The sequence below is a fragment of the Ciona robusta genome, chromosome 11, assembly GCF_009617815.1.
Source record: "Ciona robusta chromosome 11, ASM961781v2".
NCBI lineage: Eukaryota > Metazoa > Chordata > Ascidiacea > Phlebobranchia > Cionidae > Ciona > Ciona robusta.
The window spans coordinates 298570-318171 of record NC_143245.1 but is presented as its reverse complement, the minus strand read 5'-3'; the positions used below and the strand labels follow the sequence as shown (position 1 = coordinate 318171).

General features: G+C 39.4%; 4 protein-coding genes and 1 long non-coding RNA gene across 6 annotated transcripts; 3 read left to right on the top strand and 2 right to left on the bottom strand.

Annotated features, from left to right (window-relative positions):
• The first annotated feature begins 99 nt into the window (after positions 1-99).
• On the top strand, positions 100-2151 carry LOC149727513 (small ribosomal subunit protein eS25-like). 2 transcript variants are annotated; one of them, XR_016385963.1, is made up of 5 exons: positions 100-244; positions 648-812; positions 1199-1298; positions 1654-1755; positions 1840-2151. XR_016385963.1 is itself a non-coding variant. In XM_089887658.1 (5 exons), exons 1-5 carry the CDS (start codon positions 242-244, stop codon positions 2127-2129), a joined length of 339 nt encoding a protein of 112 aa, XP_089743784.1. In that variant the 5' UTR covers positions 101-241; the 3' UTR covers positions 2130-2151. The 2 variants fall into 2 exon arrangements, 1 of the variants encoding a protein (XP_089743784.1); XM_089887658.1 differs by having other exon boundaries at positions 101-244; positions 1654-1688; positions 2094-2151.
• Positions 2152-2534: 383 nt separating this feature from the next.
• Positions 2535-7670, top strand: LOC149727512 (uncharacterized). The gene is made up of 8 exons (XM_089887628.1): positions 2535-2930; positions 3384-3536; positions 4109-4165; positions 4457-4588; positions 5073-5321; positions 6171-6243; positions 6307-6579; positions 7235-7670. The coding sequence occupies exons 1-8, from the start codon at positions 2838-2840 to the stop codon at positions 7267-7269; spliced, it is 1065 nt and encodes a 354-aa protein (XP_089743754.1). The 5' UTR covers positions 2535-2837; the 3' UTR covers positions 7270-7670.
• A 363-nt stretch (positions 7671-8033) lies between these two features.
• LOC149727511 (uncharacterized) lies at positions 8034-9390 on the bottom strand. The gene is made up of 4 exons (XR_016385965.1): positions 9136-9390; positions 8644-8669; positions 8361-8441; positions 8034-8097 (listed from the first exon to the last, which is right to left on the bottom strand). It is a non-coding gene; the product is annotated as an uncharacterized LOC149727511 (long non-coding RNA).
• Positions 9391-10200: 810 nt separating this feature from the next.
• On the top strand, positions 10201-14094 carry LOC149727510 (uncharacterized). The gene is made up of 14 exons (XM_089887603.1): positions 10201-10387; positions 10451-10504; positions 10736-10787; positions 10850-10971; positions 11300-11432; positions 11632-11723; positions 11782-11941; positions 12217-12383; positions 12543-12704; positions 12872-13024; positions 13101-13225; positions 13279-13376; positions 13443-13629; positions 13895-14094. The coding sequence occupies exons 1-14, from the start codon at positions 10283-10285 to the stop codon at positions 14049-14051; spliced, it is 1767 nt and encodes a 588-aa protein (XP_089743729.1). The 5' UTR covers positions 10201-10282; the 3' UTR covers positions 14052-14094.
• On the bottom strand, positions 13782-19515 carry LOC149727509 (xaa-Pro dipeptidase-like). The gene is made up of 10 exons (XM_089887661.1): positions 18200-19515; positions 17768-17959; positions 17516-17567; positions 16948-17170; positions 16201-16347; positions 15698-15846; positions 14842-15026; positions 14606-14716; positions 14448-14531; positions 13782-14390 (listed from the first exon to the last, which is right to left on the bottom strand). The coding sequence occupies exons 1-10, from the start codon at positions 18374-18376 to the stop codon at positions 14232-14234; spliced, it is 1479 nt and encodes a 492-aa protein (XP_089743787.1). The 5' UTR covers positions 18377-19515; the 3' UTR covers positions 13782-14231.
• Between the last annotated feature and the right edge of the window lie 87 nt (positions 19516-19602).

Sequence of the window (19602 nt, the reverse complement as noted above, 5' to 3'; positions counted from 1 at the left end):
TTAATAAAACTTCGAAAGAATTAATTTTGTTTAATTGTACCATCATTCCAAGTAGGTAATGCAATATTTTATTTGTATTATTTTATTTACTGTATTATTTTACTATAAAATGCTTTTATTTATTTGTGATACGAAGTTTAAATACTTGTGTTTGCGTTCGTTTAATTTCTCGGAAACACTGGGAAAGATCTAGAACATCCGGGAACCTTAGCGATTCTTTCTCGTGTTGCACTCAGCGAATATGGTAAGTTAACTAAAGAATGTTTTGATTTGTTTCATGTAAACATATTACTGTGGATTTATCTTACAATCAGGGATATTATGCAACGTATAATATAGTGCACCGGTGTTTCGTTATACGCAATAATATTATTTGACGGATCTTATGTTAAAGCCGCATTGAAGCGCAATGCGTGAATGCCTTTACACCTAATGAATATACACAACGCAATTTCACTACACGTTACGCTAGACACCATATTTAATAAATAGTGAAGTTGCAGATGGCAACAAAGTGACTAACGTTAAAATAGTCTGTAAGTAAACACAAAAATAAAAAGTATCAATAACAAAAACTATATAACTATTTCTTGTTACCTATATATTTATAACCATAAACCTCTCTAAACATGAATTGTTTCCCCCAGCCTCCTAAGCAACAGCAAAAGGGTGGGAAAACTTCCCAAAAAGCCAGTAAGCCTTCGGGTTCTGGCAAAGCCAAGAAGAAGAAGTGGTCGAAGGGAAAAGTTCGCGACAAGTTGAACAACCTCATCCTGTTTGACAAGGCTACTTACGACAAACTGTACAAGGAGGTAAGTTTGTGTGTATTAGTTTGATTGATTAATTGGTGTATTCTGCAGTTGCTGTATGTTTTGTCTCAGGCAGACAGTTCCGAACTATTAAAAATATAACTTTCGTATATTTTAAGTAGTTCGGATAAAAATTGCTGCTGTTCGTTATTTGCATCCATCAGGATATTACTGTGATGCCATTTTATGGGTGGTTTGTGGATTTTCATTTGTCCTGAATTCGTTATTTTAGACATAGTTGATTTCAAGGCACGGTCCAAAAACGCCATTTATTCCTTAACTTAAACGTCCTTTGAAAACTGGATGGAAAGAGCTTCAGTCCAAAAGTGTTTGCAATGAAGTCATTTTAATTATAATAAATAACATGATGAAACAACCAACATGTAAAGGTGCCAAACTACAAGCTCATCACTCCGGCTGTCGTATCGGAAAGATTGAAGATCCGTGGTTCCCTTGCAAGACGTGGGCTTATTGAACTATTAAACAAAGGTTAGGGATTGTGGAATTCATTTATCCTTTTGATTGACATAACGAAAGTTGTTTATTTATTATATTGAAGAGATAGGAAAACAGCAAAACGAAAAGTGTGGCTGACTGGCTGTTAAACCATATAGGTTGCAGCTTATAGTGGTAGTGGGATGTTGTTATTAGTAGGATTTCCATGTTTATGTTTCATAGTTGCTGAACATGAACTTGCATGATTAGTGTGCCGGTCTGTAGCACAGCGGATACCGGGTCAATGTTTTACATTTGTGGGCGAATGTGTCCGTAGGCCAGACACATAATGGCCATTGCTTTAACCTAATATTCACTTGGGTTATCAACCATGTTATTTTATGTTTAGGTTTGATCAAGCAAGTCATCCAACACAGTTCACAGGTTCGTTAATAATTTGTCTGTTCAAGGCTTGTTACTGCTACCGTTGCGCATGTGTGTGTGTGACGAGGCTTGTTACTGCTACCGTTGCGCATGTGTGTGTGTGTGACGAGGCTTGTTACTGCTACCGTTGCGCATGTGTGTGTGTGACGAGACACTTATGTTTGTTCCAACCCAGTGATTACTAATGGGTTGTCTATAATCTAGATTGTCAACAATTTAAAAAAATATATATATTAAAAAACAATCACTAACAAAGTCACGTACATGGTAACTTGTAAGCGGTCACGAGCTGTATGAAACAGAACACTTGTGTTGTTATAACGACTGTCATTTTCCAGCTATGCGAAGAGAAAAACGTTATTCAATCATACGTTGCCTTTATTAATAACTAACTTACCCCAACAGGTGATTTACACCAGGACCACTGCAGAGGAGGCGTGAAATAAAATTGCGATCGTTTGAATGCGTGTTGGGTATTTAGTAGGAAAGCCTGCTTTTTGTGTCAAAGGAATAACAGTTGTTAGGTGCTGACTGCCAAAATGTTTGTATAATTAGTTTTAAAGTATATTTATTTGAATTAAATAAGGGCGTTTGGTGTTGCTGTTTAATATAATTGGACTTGGACAATTTAATATAATTAGATAAGCCAGCTTCTTGTACCTTTAGAAGAGATAAGCTCTTATAAATAGGGTAAGTTAGAAACAGAAGTATTCCAGTAGATATGAGTAAATTGATTCGAAAGTATTTAGGGTATGAAGTTGTAGACCTAACGTTTAAAACTGGCAAAAATAAAAGGAATTTTACAATGAAATAGGCTTTGTTGCGCAGATAGAGTTGCATTTAAGGTATCTAATATGTTGTCATCACATCGTTTACACTTTACTTTAACGGAACAGACACATATACCATACGTACATGTATACATTACTAAATGTATATACTTTGCCACATGGTAACATAGAAGAATGACCAACGTATCGCATTTACCTGCGCAACACTGTACCGTGACGTCAGCAGATGTAAATTTGTAAACAACACGGAACTAAAATAACGTTTTGAGGAATAAAACTCGTTTTTGCAACTGTTATTCGTAGGTAAATCAAAGTTTTTGTTATTGATATCTGGTATACTTGCTGATTTGTCGTAACGATGGTTGAATCCGACGAAGAATTGATTTTGGACGAGAATTTGAGGGACAAAACACGAGAAGGTTTCAAGGATAAATGTGTCAACGGTCTTGGGGTAAAATTATATTGTAATAACTTGTATATATAAGCAATATGTACCTATATATATATATTTAATTTATAAATTTTACCGGGCCGACGTTCTAATACTATATCAGGAAATATGTTTATAAATGCATACGTTTTACTGAAACGATGTAGGCTACAGCAGACTGGGGAAAGATGGGACATTTTTTCATTCTTTTTTGTCCCATTTGGTACTAAACTGTAGTAATAAAATAAACCTTTATAATTGTTACTGTTAGAACCAATACCATTGTTTGTGCTGTTGCCTTAACCCTCATATTTTTTTTGTTTTTTTTAATATTTATTTAGTTTTAAATTTCCAAAAAGTTGCTGGACTCAGAAATATAACATTTTTGGCCAACGGGTTTAATTTACTTGAGTTTCTGAATATCTAATAAGTTTCAACACGTCAGTTTAATCTTACTTGACAAAAACTTCGCAGATCACCCACATCGTGTTTGGCGTGTTGTCATTATGTCTTGGTATATCGGCAGCAGTGTACGCGGCTTGTGCATCGGGGTTTTACAGATGGCCGAGATATTACAGCTATTTCCACGTTGCTTACGTATGCAGCGGGGTATGGTGTGGTTTAATGGTGAGTATGCGATGTCAAAAGTTGATATGTTTTTCATTCTGTTTGAATAAGAGACTGACGATGCCATTTAGGCAAAATTTATATATTTCTTATATAATATACATAGGAAATATACAGTACCATGTAATTTGTTGGACTGGATTTTTGTCTGATATGTATATGCACCAGATTCTTAAAGGTTTGATTATCAATGTGGTGATGGTGAATTTAATGTTTGTCTTCCTTTAATGCATATTTACTGATGAGGTATTTGCTTGATACAAGAACGTTTAGCAATTGTTGCCACCATTGTGGGCGTATGTGTTCTTGGGCAAGACATTTAACCGCAGTTGCTCTAACCCAGTGGTCACTTTTTAGATGTACTGTAAAAAAAAACAACTTGTAAGCGAGCACGAGGTGATGCAAGACACCTGTGACTAAACGACTGTCATTGCCCAGCCATGCGTGGATAAATAAGTTACATACTTGGTAACACGTAAGCAAGTACAAGGTGTATGAAACAACATCCATGTTATAATGACTGTCATTGTCATTTAATGACAAATAAGTTACATTTATTCATCTTCATTCAGTCAATCACGGTCGGAATCATCAGTATTTTTGCCGCAAGAAGGAAAACAACATGCATGGTAAGAATATTGGGGTGACAGAATAACATGAATACTGCTGTTGAAATATTTTACTTTGTATGTTATTAAATATATTATATTGTCCCCAATAAGAGACGGATGATAATAGCAATTTGGTATATTTGTGCCGCATTAGTTGGACTTAACATGTGTTTGCCATGAACTTAACACCACATATTTGTGGTGTTAATCATCAATTTCTTTGAAAATAATATTCTTTAAAACTTTTTTGAAAGCAATGATTGCTTAAAATAGATTTTTATCAAAATAATAAAAAGGTTTATGTTACAGATCGTATGTTTGATGGCAATCGCAACCGTGGCAACCATATTTGCCATCGCACAAGTGACACTCGCTGTGTTTGGAGCGATCTTCTCCGTGACCCCTCAAGTGTATGTTCCTGGATACCACCCGTATGATATAGTAGGTCGTTTGGCGCTAAATTTTAAGTTAAAGTGTCTGCAATGAATCTAAATGATATAAATGTAGTAGTACTTGGCTAGATAATAAAATAATAAGCGACAAACTAAAGTTTTGAATACAAACTACATATCTGTTATTTTGGAAACCCAACCTTTTATTAATATTTTGCACAAATTATATAAAACCCATGTTTCAAAGTCACATACGTGGTAACTTGTAAGCGGGTACGAGGTGTATGAAACAGAACACCTGTGTTATAACAACTGTCATTACCCCGCCATGGGAGGATAAATAAGTTACATACGTAGTAACTTGTAAGCGGGCACGAGGTGGATGAAACAGAACACATGTGTTATAGCGAATGTCGTTGCCCCGCCATGCAAGTATAAATAACTTTCAAAGTTACATTGGTTAGTTTTGCCTATGTATTTGATTAGTTAGTGCTACTTCTGTATCTGGGTTTCATGAATGTCTGTTTTCACAGTACAACAACAATGATCTCAACAACCATTACAACAATGGTTATAACGATTTTAATGATGAATCTGTTGATTATGAAACGACAACCGTGAGAACGACAACCTTACCCACTCCACCCATCACACCTCCCCTATCACCCTTCCCTGGTCTCACGATCATTCATTGTCTTATTGGCTTACTTGGTTTGGTGGAATTTGTGTTATTTATTCTGTCTGCTGCACTGACATGCAATACAACTTGTTGCAGAAAAATGGTAAGTTTGCATTTCTTTTCTTTTTATTTCTTTTTTTGCTTTCACGCAGAGTTTACTGATTTAAACCTGCTGTAGCTTGACAGTCGACGAAACTCTGGCCCAAATCCAAGGTCCCATTGCGTGCCTCACTGTAGAACCTCACCCATATAAAGTAGAATGTGCATATACAATGTTGGGGTAATGAGCCAACTCTGGTCTAAACCCCAGGTCCCATGGCGTGCCTCACTGTAGGACCTCACCTATATAGAATAGAATGTGCATATACAATGTTGGGGTAATTGGACAACTCTGGACTAAATCCCGGGTCCCATGGCATGCCTCACTGGAGGACCTCACCCATATAGGATAGAATGTGCATATACAATGTTGGGGTAATGGGCAACTCTGGTCAAAATACCAGGCCCCATGACATGCCTCACTGTAGGACCTCACCCATATAGAATAGAATGTGCAGATACAATGTTGGGGTAATGGGCAACTCTGGTCTAAATACCAGGCCCCATGACATGCCTCACTGTAGGACCTCACCCATATAGAATAGAATGTACATATACAATGTTGGGGTAATGGGCCAACTCTGGTCTAAACCCCAGGTCCCATGGCGTGCCTCACTGTAGGACCTCACCTATATAGAATAGAATGTACATATACAATGTTGGGGTAATGGGCCAACTCTGGTCTAAATTCCAGGTTCCATGACATGCCTCACTGTAGGACCTCACCCATATAGAATAGAATGTACATATACAATGTTGGGGTAATGGGCCAACTCTGGCCAAAATCCCAGATCCCATGGCGTGCCTCACTGTAGGAACTTAAACTACTTAACCAACACCTTCATACACCCAGAGCACAGAATTCTACCAAAGCTTCGTACGTGTTCAACCCCAGATCCAATTGAACAACATTCCCCAACCAACAGGTTTTATTCAATTCAACTTGGATTTACAAATTCCACACAAATGTTTGAGAATATATTTTGCAGGTGCAGACGGTCAGTTGTGCTTCATTCAACAGCCAAATGGAACCATCGTCCCAATGCAACAAAATGCCATGCAAGCACAAGTTATAATGCCACAAAACATTATGCCCCGGCAAGTTATAATACCACAACAAAACATCATGCCACAACAAAACATCATGCCACAACAAAACATCATGCCACAACAAAACATCATGCCACAACAAAACGCCATGCCACAACAAAACGCCATGCCACAACAAAACGCCATGCCACGAATCCTTGAAGCAGCCCAGGGTAAAACACTTTTTATATTTATTTTATAATTCAAATATTTAAACATTTTAATTATAATTGTAACATTTTACATGTTTTATGTTTACAACTAACTAAGTGTCCTGTTTAAGAACACTTCTATGTATTGTTACGTTTTATGACGGTGGTGTGATCTGGGACACTACTTTAACGATCGCGGGGCGTGCAATAAACGCGGCTTAACTATAAATGTAGTTCAATAAACGCAGTCTGAAACGAGTTAACTTGAAAAACACACTTGTCTGTTACATTACCACAACAGCTGGGTACAAATCTCACTTAACGACTCAATGCAACATTTCGCTCACAATAACTGAATAACACAACCTATTACCGACACAGTACAACGATAACTGCCCGAAACATTCAAAACTAGAAGCAGGGAACGCGCGGTGCACGGCACGTGACACGCAACAATCATGCTTTGGGCAAAGAACGCAGAAACGTTAAACAAGTGTAAAAAACAAGTCGTGCGTAAATAAAATATTGATAAGAAACGCAGGGGCTACAAATAGTGAAAAAGAACGTAACCAAAATTAAACTAACAAACAAAACAACTTGTACGTGAACAACAAAAACAGTGCTATGAAGTAATAAAGTTATGTTTACATGTATGACGATATTCCATGTTTCACAGGTGATAAAGACACGGACCTGCTGGTGGTAATTTAGAATCTTCAATGATCCCTTCGATGTAAATAAGCTTACACGCGCCTTCTGTTGTATATATGCAACTCTGCATAACTAGCCCCACATTCTTCATTCAGCAGAATGACGATTAATAAACCAGTTCTGGATTTCAATAAGAACCCAGCATTGCGCCATTCCAAAAGGTCGATAACTATTTCAAATTGACTGGCACGGCGTTCTAGTAGTTGAGATACTTTGAACCCAGCTTGCGATATTGTGATTTTCTTTGATATCTGAATTAACCTTACAATTTCAACCATGGTTAAAACAATAGACATACAATGCACATTAATATCATTATACACAACTTCTGTAATGTTTTATTCTATTTCACACTTTCTGCAGCAATTTAGTTATTTGTACGAATAAAAACTGTAACATAAGTTGTCCGACTAATGTCCGTTTATTCTTGGGCAGCAAAAGTTTAGTTTCATTTTACCGGAATGTTGCTCATTAGTGACCACATGGTTAAAGCACTTACCGATAATTGCCTTGCCCTAAGTCACACGCCGATAAAAGTAGCGCTGCCGAGCCTTGAACCCTGTATCTTTGTTTGCGAGGCTTTGGCTACCACTACCGCATTATATCGTAATGTGCGAGTGCCGTCACCCACGAAGTTATATACTTAGTACTAACGATGATCGTTGCTCCGTCATACAAGGATAAATGAATTATATTACTTCATTTAGGTACTAAAAGTGTCCCGTCTTCCCCCACCCCGATATACCATAATAAAAAACACGGCATTGACTGTTTTTTTGTTTATTTCCTTTGCTCGAAACCGTCCATGGTTTATGCGATGAGAAAAGACTGAAAACATAAATTTAAATTAAACCACATAGTAGGTTGGGGTAAGATGGGACGTATCATTATTATTCCTCATCCTATCATTTAGTAGTAAACAAAGAATATTTACCAAGTTATATAACTATATCCTCACCAGCCTACTTTGAAAGAGTGGTGTTATTTCTTCAAAACACGATCAGGAAATATGGGATATTATGCGCTAACAGTATCCCATCCTGCCCCACAGCTCAAAACAAACGAATTGTAAGGTCATGGGTTATTGATACCTCAAGCTTAAACAGAACCCGCCCGAGCGCCTTGATCATTCATCATTTGAGTTTCACCAAGCATTTCCTCAAAGCTTTGGTCTGAGGCGGAATATAAATCAACATTGGTGTTATGTTTAATGCCCACGATTTTATATTTTTACACATTGTTAAACTAATGGTCACTTCTCTTCGATGCTTTAGTTAAATTATATTTGGTTATCTTATTTAAAAAGATAAATAAAATTAATGTTAAACGCAACAAATAAATAATCACTATGTGAAACATGTCGTCGCAACTTACCGAGGTTTGAATCCTGTAGTGCAGTTCTAAACAAAGTAAAGTTGAATGGATGTAACTTATTTATCCTCGCATGGCAGGGTAACAACAGTCGTTATAACACAGGTGTTCTGTTTTATACACCTCGTGCCAGCTTACAAGTTACCACGTATGCAACTTATTTATCCTCGTATGACGGGGCAATGACAGTCGTTATAACACAGGTGTTCTGTTTCATACACCTTGTGTTCGCTTATGAGTTACCACGTTGTTTTTTTTGTTTAGATTTTGTATCTTCGTTTAGATAACCCATAAGTGACCACTGGGTTAAAGCAATTAACGTGTCTTGCCCAATGATACATGCACCCACAATGGCATAGCATCATCTTGGCTTCCCATCGTAAATCTGGGCTAATGGTAAATGCCTTAACCAATGTAACACTGCCGAACTGAGTTCGTTAAGTGTTAGATACACAAAGGTTTACATCACACCAAACATTAGGCTCATTCCCTTACTTTAATACAGCTTCGATTTCGTCGCTCGCAGAAATTGTTATGCAAATTTTACCCCAGCAACGTCTCCACCCATCCGCAACTTGAGACAGAAGAATGACCAGTAGAATAAGAGCAACACAACGGTTCATGATGATTTTCTTTCGTGGTATGAATTGATGGCTTTATCTGCGGTATCTTATATGCCCGCGTTTCCACATTTAGTTTCAGGAGGCTTCTGTATGTAATTTGCATTCAATTTATCATCAGCTGTAGATGTATATTTGGTATCCAACTTTCGACGACCTGGGAGTTTGTATTCGTATCTGTAGCTTGTGAATTCAAATTAATTTGTAGAATCAACATTTTGATTGACAAGTGATTAAGTTACTTTCCAGTAAACGTTGTTGTATGCAGATTTATTCAAGAGAACAAAGAGAAGCGATGGAAACGTTGTAGGTGCGATCACTTTATACGGGAATACAATACATACTGAGGCGTTCGAAGAACTCTTATGATGGAATTCAAATGATCAGCGGCTTAGATGGGAGTAAGCTATTTAGTAGAGTGGGGGAAATCGGGACACTTGGGCGCATTGAGGCCAATATTTCTAAAATTTAATATATGACGGCTTTGGGGTGATACTTTATTAATATAGACAACAATTCAAATATATTAAACACACACCGGGCAAACACATAAACATCTGTAAGCGACATACCATCGACATAATTTAATAGTTTATTGTAAATTATTGGTAGAATTTGTTTCCTTATTTTTTTCAACAAAAAGTTTTTTTTAATGAAATCAAAACAATAACTAACTCGATCGCGTAGTAACGGGTTGCATTAGCAGCGTGAAGAAAACATTCAACTACAATTCCATGTTTGTGACTTTGCGCTGCATCGCTAAACAATACAATTCCTAACCGGAGGTGGTACTAAGGCTTTTATTATTTCCTAATGACGTAAACTAGTCGATCGAAACTAATCCAACAACTCATTCATATATCCGGTATTTCAGATGCTGAATTTAAATGCGGAAATATTGGTCGGGAATTTTCCTCGAGTCCGATATAAATTAATGCAATGCAGCAACTCTGGTTTACTTTCTACAAGAGCATTAAGACGATTTAACTTTCGCGTTCGGTCTACCAGCAGTTTCAGCCATTATGTTTCGATACGTTGTCTTCATGCTTTGCATGTTGCATTATATCAACGGTCATACCTTAGACATGGGCGCGTGTACGTGTTCGTGTAGTAACGATAGAACTGGGGTGAGTATGACGTAACAATCACGTCATTACGTTTGTGACGTCATACTAACTTTGTGTCTACAGCTTGCGTCATCATCACGTGGTGAAGCGGGGCCACCCGGGAAAGCGGGACCAGCGGTACGTATTGTGACGTCATACAAAATATTATAAACGTTTGGGTGAACACGCTTTTTACCTGCTGACGCTACTTTCCATAAATTGTTCATACATTGCGTGTTTTAACGACCGTCGATTTACTGTTGATTCCATTCTCCGCATTGTTTTAATTCATGATAAATATACGATCTTCGATTTTTAGGAAAAATAAACAGGTATGGTAAGTTTCACTTGGTCAATATTTAATTTTAGGGCGACCGAGGACCAGCAGGACCACCAGGTGTTGCTGGACCACCTGGGGAAGGTAGGGTAGTATTATTATAAAGTAGAAACAACTAACTGGGAAGATTAAAACTGTGTTTTTAGGATTCGCTGGTAGTTTAGGAACCCCAGTGAACCCCGGAACAAGTTGTTCACATTTGCAACGAGCAGGAATCGTAGAAGACGGCGTCTACTCTATACGGTCACAAGGTGGCGGTATATACCAGGTAGATTATAAGATTTCTATTAACATAATTGCCCAAATAATATTGACACAATAAAGTAGGGCGGGGTAATCTGGTTCATGATGGGGTATAATGGGACATGTTTTCATACTTTTTTTTCATAACATTTGGTTGTTAACAAAGTATATTTGCAGAATAATAAAACCGTATGCGCACGACTCTAAAAGAGCGTTGTTAATTGATCAAAAATGTTTAGGAAATATGGGATATTATGTGCTATCCGTACCATCTTGCCCCATAAGTCTGTTTACAAAATATATTTGTACATTATAAATAAAACAACCTTAATATCAACACACACACACGACAGACTTACTGTGATATGACGTCATCAAACGATAAAGCTTGGTCACTAGTTGGCAGTATACATGAGAACAATATCCTGGGGAATTGTACGTTTGGTGATAAATGGTCGAGTGAGGAGGGAAACGTCACTTCTGTGGGTAAGTGACGTGACTATGGTTATTATGACGTAAAAGACACCCACAGTTACATACGTTGTAACTCATACGCGGGCACGAGGTGTATGAAACAGAACACCAGTGTTATAACGACTGTCGTTGCTCCGCCATGCGAGGATAAATAAGTTCATTCAATGACTATGTTCATTTTTGTCATTCTTACCAAACAAATGTTATAAAGGTATTACGTCATGGGAGAGTATGACGTCATTTGGAAACGTAGAATCTGTGACGTCACAAGATTACAAAAACCCTGGATACTTTAATATGGGGGTTTGTATCAATAATAAATTGCAATTTACTTAATAATTAGCAAACTTTTAAATCACAGTCAAGGAATATCATGGTGTGGCATGTTCCAAACGAGACACCGTTGAACCAAATTAAACAACGATCGAAATATCAATATAAAACAACCAACAACTTCTTAGAGCGATATAACACGTTATATGGTTTGTTCAAAAATAGTTACCCCTTGCGAAAAGTGCCAGGTGAGACTCGATTATTTCGTTGGTTGTTCGTTGTAATACAAATGTGGAAGAAATCTTTTGATAGTTTGGTTGATGATACAAAGATATATCATGGGGTTCGGTTTATTTGACTTCCTTCCCACGCATTTCAATCATAGCGTGATGTTTTAACGACTGTATTTAGTTTGCTGTAATCTCTTAGTTGTTTAAACAATATTTTCTTTGCTGCTGTTTTTGAAAGTAAAACAACAAATTATGCCATGGTATGACCTTTGTGATTTTCTTATAATTTGTAGAGAAACACACAAATGTTGTTGACCGCTTGATGGCGGGCGTGGTTAGTTCAGCCAACCGCATGGTGGCAGCAATACCAAGCTTTCACAGATACACATACGACTGCAGCGGTGACAGGGTAAACTGCATATCCGATGGCGGAAGTGACGTGTTCGACACCGGTAATAAGGTACGGTTTGTCCTACGCCGTGGGGCGGTTACAGAGATATTAGATATATATATGATATCTATGGTTGGTTAGCGCGCTTGACTCAAAGATACCGAGTTCAAGGCTGGTCGTCCATTAATCGACCACCAACCAACTTACAGGTTGTATTTATCTTTACAGATTCAATATTCAATCAATGGAGGATCGCTGTCGTCTTTCTTGTATTACGGCGAGAGTTATCTTTTGGATGGAGTTGAAATATTGACTTGGAAAGAAGGTCACCCGTTTATTGCATTGGCGTGGATAGGAAACAGTGGATCCATTAACTCGTTCAAGCTAAAGGTTTGATGGAAGTAATCACCCACAAAGTTACATACGTGGTAACTTGTAAGCGGGCATGAGGTGTATGAAACAGAACACCCACATGCTAAAACGTGCGAGGTTCACATTCGATAACTCATTAATGATAATAGTGTATTGGTATGTATGGGATAGTATTGCTTTGGCAGGTGACAAGCAACATGGGGGCAGACGGTAGCGGTTCCGTGTCCACTATTACCGGTTCGTTATCAACCAACCGGTTGACTTTGAGTTACAAGGCGAACCACGTCAGTGGGGCGAGCGACCCAAGCGCAGCGCAAGTGTTTTTTCACATCTATGACGTAAGAATATAAACATTGTATGATTATGACGTCAGATAAGTAGTTTGTGTGTTTACTGGTGTGTGTTACGTCATAGACAAGCGGCACGTGGAATTCAAATAGACCGACAAGTGTATCGACACCACTTTGGGAGACGGGCGACACCCAAAACATGAATGATGAATACCTCGTGTCTGGATCGTTAAGAAACATTGTCGTTGGGTAAGACAATGGTAGCTCTGTTAACAATCAACTAATCTTTTATGACGTCATAGATACGTATTGTTGTCCAAGACTTCCGGAAGTGAGATCACACAATCCCAAATCACAGCGGCCCTTCGTGTGTTGGCGGAACAACTCGAAAACGTGGACGGTAAGCAATGATGACGTCATATATATGACGTATTGTTGACGCTTGGCTTTGTTTGTTACGTCATAGTGGACGTTGAAGAAACTTGTAGCAGTGACGCCGAAACGTTGGCGGTTCCTGTTACCTTTCTAAAAGGGGAATCAGCTTTTACCTATTCCATACCACTAAGCATAAGAGCTTCATTCCTGCCGGGTTTCGTTCATTTCCGAGCTTTCAGCAATCGTGGGCTCCCAAGTGCTCTGTGCCCAGGGGTTAAGTAAGTATTCGTGACATTATACCACCGAGAATGCGACAGGCTTCACTGTCTATGGTACATATGATAGCACCCTGGGTGTTGGGGTAATGGACCAACTCTGGTTTAAATCCCAGGTCCCATGACATGCCTCACTGTAGGACCTCACCCATATAAAATAGAATGTGCATATACAATGTTGGGGTAATGTGCCAACTCTGGCTTGAATCCCAGGACTTGTAGAGTTATATGTAGAATATTGTGCATTAGATGTACTTTAAATATGTAGGTCCACTGGGTGTCGCCCTTCATCGATGTGTGTTGGCGGTTTGAACACATTCGCATATAAGGGGAATCCCGAAGAGTGCGGCGACTTCGGTTCTTGGGCGGAAAACAGAAGAGAGGATGACGTTACAGACACGATATTGGTGTTTTATGATGGTTAAATATGTTGATTGTTGATGTAAATAAATACTGGAATCTCTATGACGTCACGTTGATTTTGAACTCGAATTACGAAGCAGTGCTGCCAGTCAATTATCGAGTGAGTAAAATCATGGGAATTAAAAGCAGTGTTGCCAGACGAATTGCAAGTTTTTCCAGTGTTGTCAGGTGTAAGGTTGTTATTATTGCGTAACATTGGGTAGCAAGGTGCCAGCCAATGATACGTCTTCGTTTTCCCGCCCTTCACGCATGAGTTGTTCGATTGCATCGACGTCACGTGGTAAATCAGACAAAACTTCAATGCCTTCTAACGTCACGGTGACGATGTCCTCGATGCGAACCTGACGTCATAAAACCTTACATCATACATCGTGACGTCATATTTTACCACAACTTACCCCACCAAAGTTCATGAAATGTTGTAGTCGCGTGACGTCAATAAACTTTGCAAACTCTGGATTATTCAATGCGTCTTCTATTAACTATAGAACAAACATATGTGACGTCATCTTTCAATTATTGCGTCATAACCGAGTGACACGTCATCTTCACTTACCGGCTTATTGAAGTAAAGACCTGGTTCAACAGTGATCACCATTCCAGCTTTCATTGGGCGGGTGGTTTGTAATCGATTAAGTGAATACTCGGTTCGACGTGGTGGTCCTCCCTGTTGCATGGAGTGGATTCATGTAACGTCGGGATGATTAAGTAGAAACGAAGATTATCAGAAGTTACCAACATAAACCAGTTAAGGAAATGATTGGAATAAAAAACAATGGAATATAAACCCACCTTGGGGTAACCCCCCACGTCGACAAGATTCAGTCCCACAAAATGGCCGACGCCAAAGGGCATAAACACCCCGCCCACACGGGATTGTGACATCACGTCTACGTCACCATGCAACACACCAAGTTTAACCAATCCTTTCAAGACGATCTTTTCCGCCATCAAGTGGAGGTCCACCAACCCTACGCCTGTGACGTAACACTGCATCACATGACTGAATAGACGCAACTTATTTTTACTCGCGCGGCAGTGAGTGTATATGAAACAGAACACCCATGTTACAATGTCTGCCATTATCCCTCCATGCAAATATTCTTTATTCAGAACCAAATATGCAACAAAAGAAAATGAAACATGCCCCATTCTGCCCCACCATAATGTCCCATCCTGCCCCACCATAATGTCCCATCCTGCCCCACCATATTGTCCCATCCTGCCCCACCATTTTGTCCCATCCTGTCCCACCATATTGTCCCATCCTGCCCCACCATTTTGTCCCATCCTGCCCCACCATTTTGTCCCATCCTGCCCCACCATTTTATCTCATTGTGCCCCACCATAATGCCTCATCCTGCCCACCATTTTGTCCCATCCTGCCCCACCATTTTGTCCCATCCTGCCCCACCATATTGTCCCATCCTGTCCCACCATATTGTCCCATCCTGCCCCACCATTTGGTCCCATCCTGCCCCACCATTTTGTCCCATCATGCCCCACCATTTTGTCCCATCCTGCCCCACCATTTTATCTCATTGTGCCCCACCATTTTGTCCCATCCTGCCCATCATTTTGTCCCATCCTGCCCCAGCATTTTGTCCCAACCTGCCCCATCATATTATATAACGTTAGAACAACCCACCAGGCCGCATGACTGCCTTCACCGCCATGTTCGCCTCCAACACGATATTGTAGATCGCCTTCTGGTCTTCTGTGAATTTTCCATTGGCGGGAAAAGTGTTTGTGATGTCACTACCATAACAACAATATTCCCCGCTCATATCGAACAAACTGTGACGTCATAAAAGGGTATTGTTACTTATGAGTTACCTGGAGGGCTGAAATAATGGCGTGTTTAAGCCATAAAGCTCACAAAGGACATTGTACGGATGCATATAAACATAAGATAGTGATTTCTCCCTTCGAATACGATAACAAAAATCAGATTAAATAAAACAACAAAGAGAATGGAATTAGCAGCAAAACGACAATCGTTAAAACAGTTTACAGATAAAACTACTTTAGGAAAAGTGTTAAATTAAAGAACGGTTGCCGAACCCGGTGAATACTTATAGTTCCCATTTAGAATATGAAAAATGTGACGTTATACAGAAGGTATGTGACGTAACAAACAACTATTCTCACCATAGCGTCCCATCTTCGATAACATGATCATTGGGATTCGTGGCTCTGCCGTAGTTCATGATGGCACACCTGGGACCTGACGTTGCAACGCAGTCGTAGAACACGTGCCTACCACCACCGTGGGTTTGGACCAAGTGTCGGAAAAGACTGGAAAAGATAATTGTTTATACGGCAGCACTGTACAAATACACCTGGCAACACTGTACAAATACACCCGACAACACTGTACAAATACACCTGGCAACACTGTACAAATACACCATGCAACACTGTACAAATACACCTGGCAACACTGTACAAATACACCGGGCAACACTGCACAAATACACCTGACAACACTGTACAAATACACCTGGCAACACTGTACAAATACACCCGGCAACACTGTACAAATACACCTGGCAACACTGTACAAATACACCAGGCAACACTGTACAAATACACCTGGCAACACTGCACAAATACACCTGGCAACACTGTACAAATACACCCGGCAACACTGCACAAATACACCTGGCAACACTGTACAAATACACCTGGCAACACTGCACAAATACACCTAGAAACACTGTACAAATACACCTAGCAACACTGTACAAATACACCCGGCAACACTGTACAAATACACCTGGCAACACTGTATAAATACACCATGCAACACTGCACAAATACACCTAGCAACACTGTACAAATACACCCGACAACACTGTACAAATACACCTGGCAACACTGTATAAATACACCCACCTTTCAGCCTGGTATTCCATCCACCCCGGGCGTATACGTCGCATGATCTCTTTATGCGCTTCGCTACTGACACGACTGACATATCTAATGATGTCGATTTCTTCCTTCGATTTGATCACCCGACATTCACTGATCACCGGTTGTAACGATTCGGTGTCCACCTTGAAACTGAGTTGTGAACAAAGACATTCAACACGGCTGTTACGTTTTATACACCTGGTGCCTGCTTATGAGTTATACTACGTATGTAACGTGGTGGGTAATTCTTTCCTGTATAATTGACAATTGGGACAACCCTTTAATGACCACCGAGTCGTAGTTGGTTAGTTACATACTTGCCCGTGGTAGCGACAACGCGGTCATCGAACCGTAAACTGTGAACTAGAAGCATGCTCCTAACCAACTACGTCCCGGCATTTGTTTACTATGAATAAGCGGGCGCAACAACGTAATACCTGCTGCAAATAGATCCGGCAATTCCCAAACCTTCACGTTCGGATATTAATCCGCGTTCCTACATTCACGGAACCATAACAACCACGATTGTTACGTCACAAATCTCATTTACTTACCAGTGTTAAAACAACGCGTGCCCCCATCGAACGTAGAACGGCAACCATCTGTAAATAATACCAAAGACGTCATAATGCGGAATATCTTCATCGCTGCTACTATGACGTCATATAATGTAACACGTCACGGTGAATACGACGTGATATTCAATAAAAATATTTTTTTAGTAAATTGCATTTTTTCTGGTGTAACTTCCACGTCACTGTATATATGACGTCATAAACCATTAAAGTTAAAAAGTGCTTACGTCATTAACAAACATGACGTCATCAACCCGATATTTAGCTTGGAAGTGACTTGGTGGAAATATCTCCCCCATCCACACCCGGTATTCAACAGGCAGCTTTGGTACGAAGAGAACGGATCTGCCGGATGTGACGTCAATCACACCGAAGCAGTCTGGTTCGCTGACACCAAAACACCATTGGAAGAAGGATTCCTGTGGAAGGGGGTGGGGGGGGGGTGACACGATATATATCTAATTAAACTTTTCGAGTACGATAGCGAAAATAAGATTAATAATTACAACGAAGAGAATGGAATTAGCATCAAAAAAACATTCGGTAAAACACGCTCGGGTGAAAATCACTTGAGTGTCAAACGTTTCGGTTGATGTATAACGTATTTAGAGGGGAAATTCCCCGCCACGCACGTTAATTGTACGTCATAATAGCAATACCTGTCTGAATGTGATGTCACGATCGGAAGAATCTTGCTGTTGTTGTTGCCCTCCTTGGAGTAAAACAATGGAATGTTCTGGAACATCGATTGTTCGTAGTTTGTTGCACAATCGCTTACGATTGTCGGCGAATAAACTCATGGGAACGGACAACGTGTTTGCGCCAAGCTTGAACATTCTGTTGGAGCAACTAAAGAAGAATTAAATAAATGTAACTTTCTTAATATCGGGATAACGACAGTCGTTATAACACCGGTGTTCAGTTTCAAACACCTCGTGTCCGCTTACAAGTTACCATGTATATAACTTTGTGAGTAATTTTTCTGTATGGCTGAGAATTTGGACAACCCATTATTGACCACTGGGTTGGAACAATTTCCGTGAGTGTCTTGCCCAAGGACACATACGCCCACAATGTCACAGCACCAAGCTTCGTAAACATGTGCAATATATGAAGACGCGCCACTGTTATTACCACGACACCGCAACATAAAAAATAAAACTGATCACACACCTTATTAACTGCCTATATCACTTGCCAATAAATATATCGTTGTTGCTACCATTGTGGGTTGTGTCTTTTTAACCTGTAATTGCTCCAACCTAGTGGTCACTAATGGGTTGTTCAGTTCAGCCACCATACTGGCATAACTCGTAAACGAGCACGAAGTGTATATCCTACTTAAACATTATAAACTACCACAACACCGTTACTAAAATATGCATTCGCGACGATGGTATATTGTTATTCAGGAAAAGAAGAAGTCAAACACTGCATAGTTTGTTGAAAATTCGCGCAAAATAGATTTGCTATAACATTACTTGTCCACACACATTATTATACGAAACCAAATGTTGTAGTTCGTGGGGTAAGATGGGACATGTTTTCCTTTTTTTCTCATACCATTTAGCAGTTAACGTGGGATACAGAATTGTAAAACTGTAACCTCACGACGCTTGTTAATTGTTTAAAATACGATTGGGAAGTATTGTCACCAGGCTCCAACAGTATCCCACTTTACCCCACAGTACTACATATATATAATATTGAATAAACAACTGGGCTAAATGCAAACGTCACTGTTATTACTTTTTCTGCTCGCCTCCTGTAAGCTGTTTTTGCAGTTTAGGTTAATTATTATCAATCTAATATTGGAGCGAGGTGTATGCGGACTATTGGAACTTATTTACCGATGATTGCTTTCAAACACGACATTAAGAACGGGTGTTTAGTGTCACAAACCTAATTAAGGTCACGCGCAAAAGCGCGCTGCAACTTTAGCAAATTTTTTTCTCTTTATTTTATTTTTCGCGGTTTCTGTTTCACATTCTAATCAATTCAAATAGCGCATATTATCTAAATATCCTGACCGTGTATCAATAACCAACGATTTATGGGAGTC

What these genes read in the sequence shown, in the direction of transcription:
- LOC149727510 (XM_089887603.1), top strand. Translation starts at nt 10,283, where the DNA reads ATGTTTCGATACGTTGTCTTCATGCTTTGCATGTTGCATTATATCAAC. An exon ending in AAGGTGGCGGTATATACCAG is followed by an intron (nt 10,972 to 11,299) that starts GTAGATTATAAG and finishes CACACACGACAG; the next exon opens with ACTTACTGTGATATGACGTC. An exon ending in CTGGATACTTTAATATGGGG is followed by an intron (nt 11,724 to 11,781) that starts GTTTGTATCAAT and finishes TTTAAATCACAG; the next exon opens with TCAAGGAATATCATGGTGTG.
- LOC149727509 (XM_089887661.1), bottom strand. Translation starts at nt 18,376, where the DNA reads ATGTTCAAGCTTGGCGCAAACACGTTGTCCGTTCCCATGAGTTTATTC. An exon ending in ATGGAATACCAGGCTGAAAG is followed by an intron (nt 16,348 to 16,947) that starts GTGGGTGTATTT and finishes TATCTTTTCCAG; the next exon opens with TCTTTTCCGACACTTGGTCC. An exon ending in ATCGAAGATGGGACGCTATG is followed by an intron (nt 15,847 to 16,200) that starts GTGAGAATAGTT and finishes ATGACGTCACAG; the next exon opens with TTTGTTCGATATGAGCGGGG.
- LOC149727512 (XM_089887628.1), top strand. Translation starts at nt 2,838, where the DNA reads ATGGTTGAATCCGACGAAGAATTGATTTTGGACGAGAATTTGAGGGAC. An exon ending in GATACCACCCGTATGATATA is followed by an intron (nt 4,589 to 5,072) that starts GTAGGTCGTTTG and finishes CTGTTTTCACAG; the next exon opens with TACAACAACAATGATCTCAA. An exon ending in CAACTTGTTGCAGAAAAATG is followed by an intron (nt 5,322 to 6,170) that starts GTAAGTTTGCAT and finishes TCATACACCCAG; the next exon opens with AGCACAGAATTCTACCAAAG.
- LOC149727513 (XM_089887658.1), top strand. An exon ending in TATTGAACTATTAAACAAAG is followed by an intron (nt 1,299 to 1,653) that starts GTTAGGGATTGT and finishes TTTTATGTTTAG; the next exon opens with GTTTGATCAAGCAAGTCATC. An exon ending in TCATCCAACACAGTTCACAG is followed by an intron (nt 1,689 to 2,093) that starts GTTCGTTAATAA and finishes TTACCCCAACAG; the next exon opens with GTGATTTACACCAGGACCAC.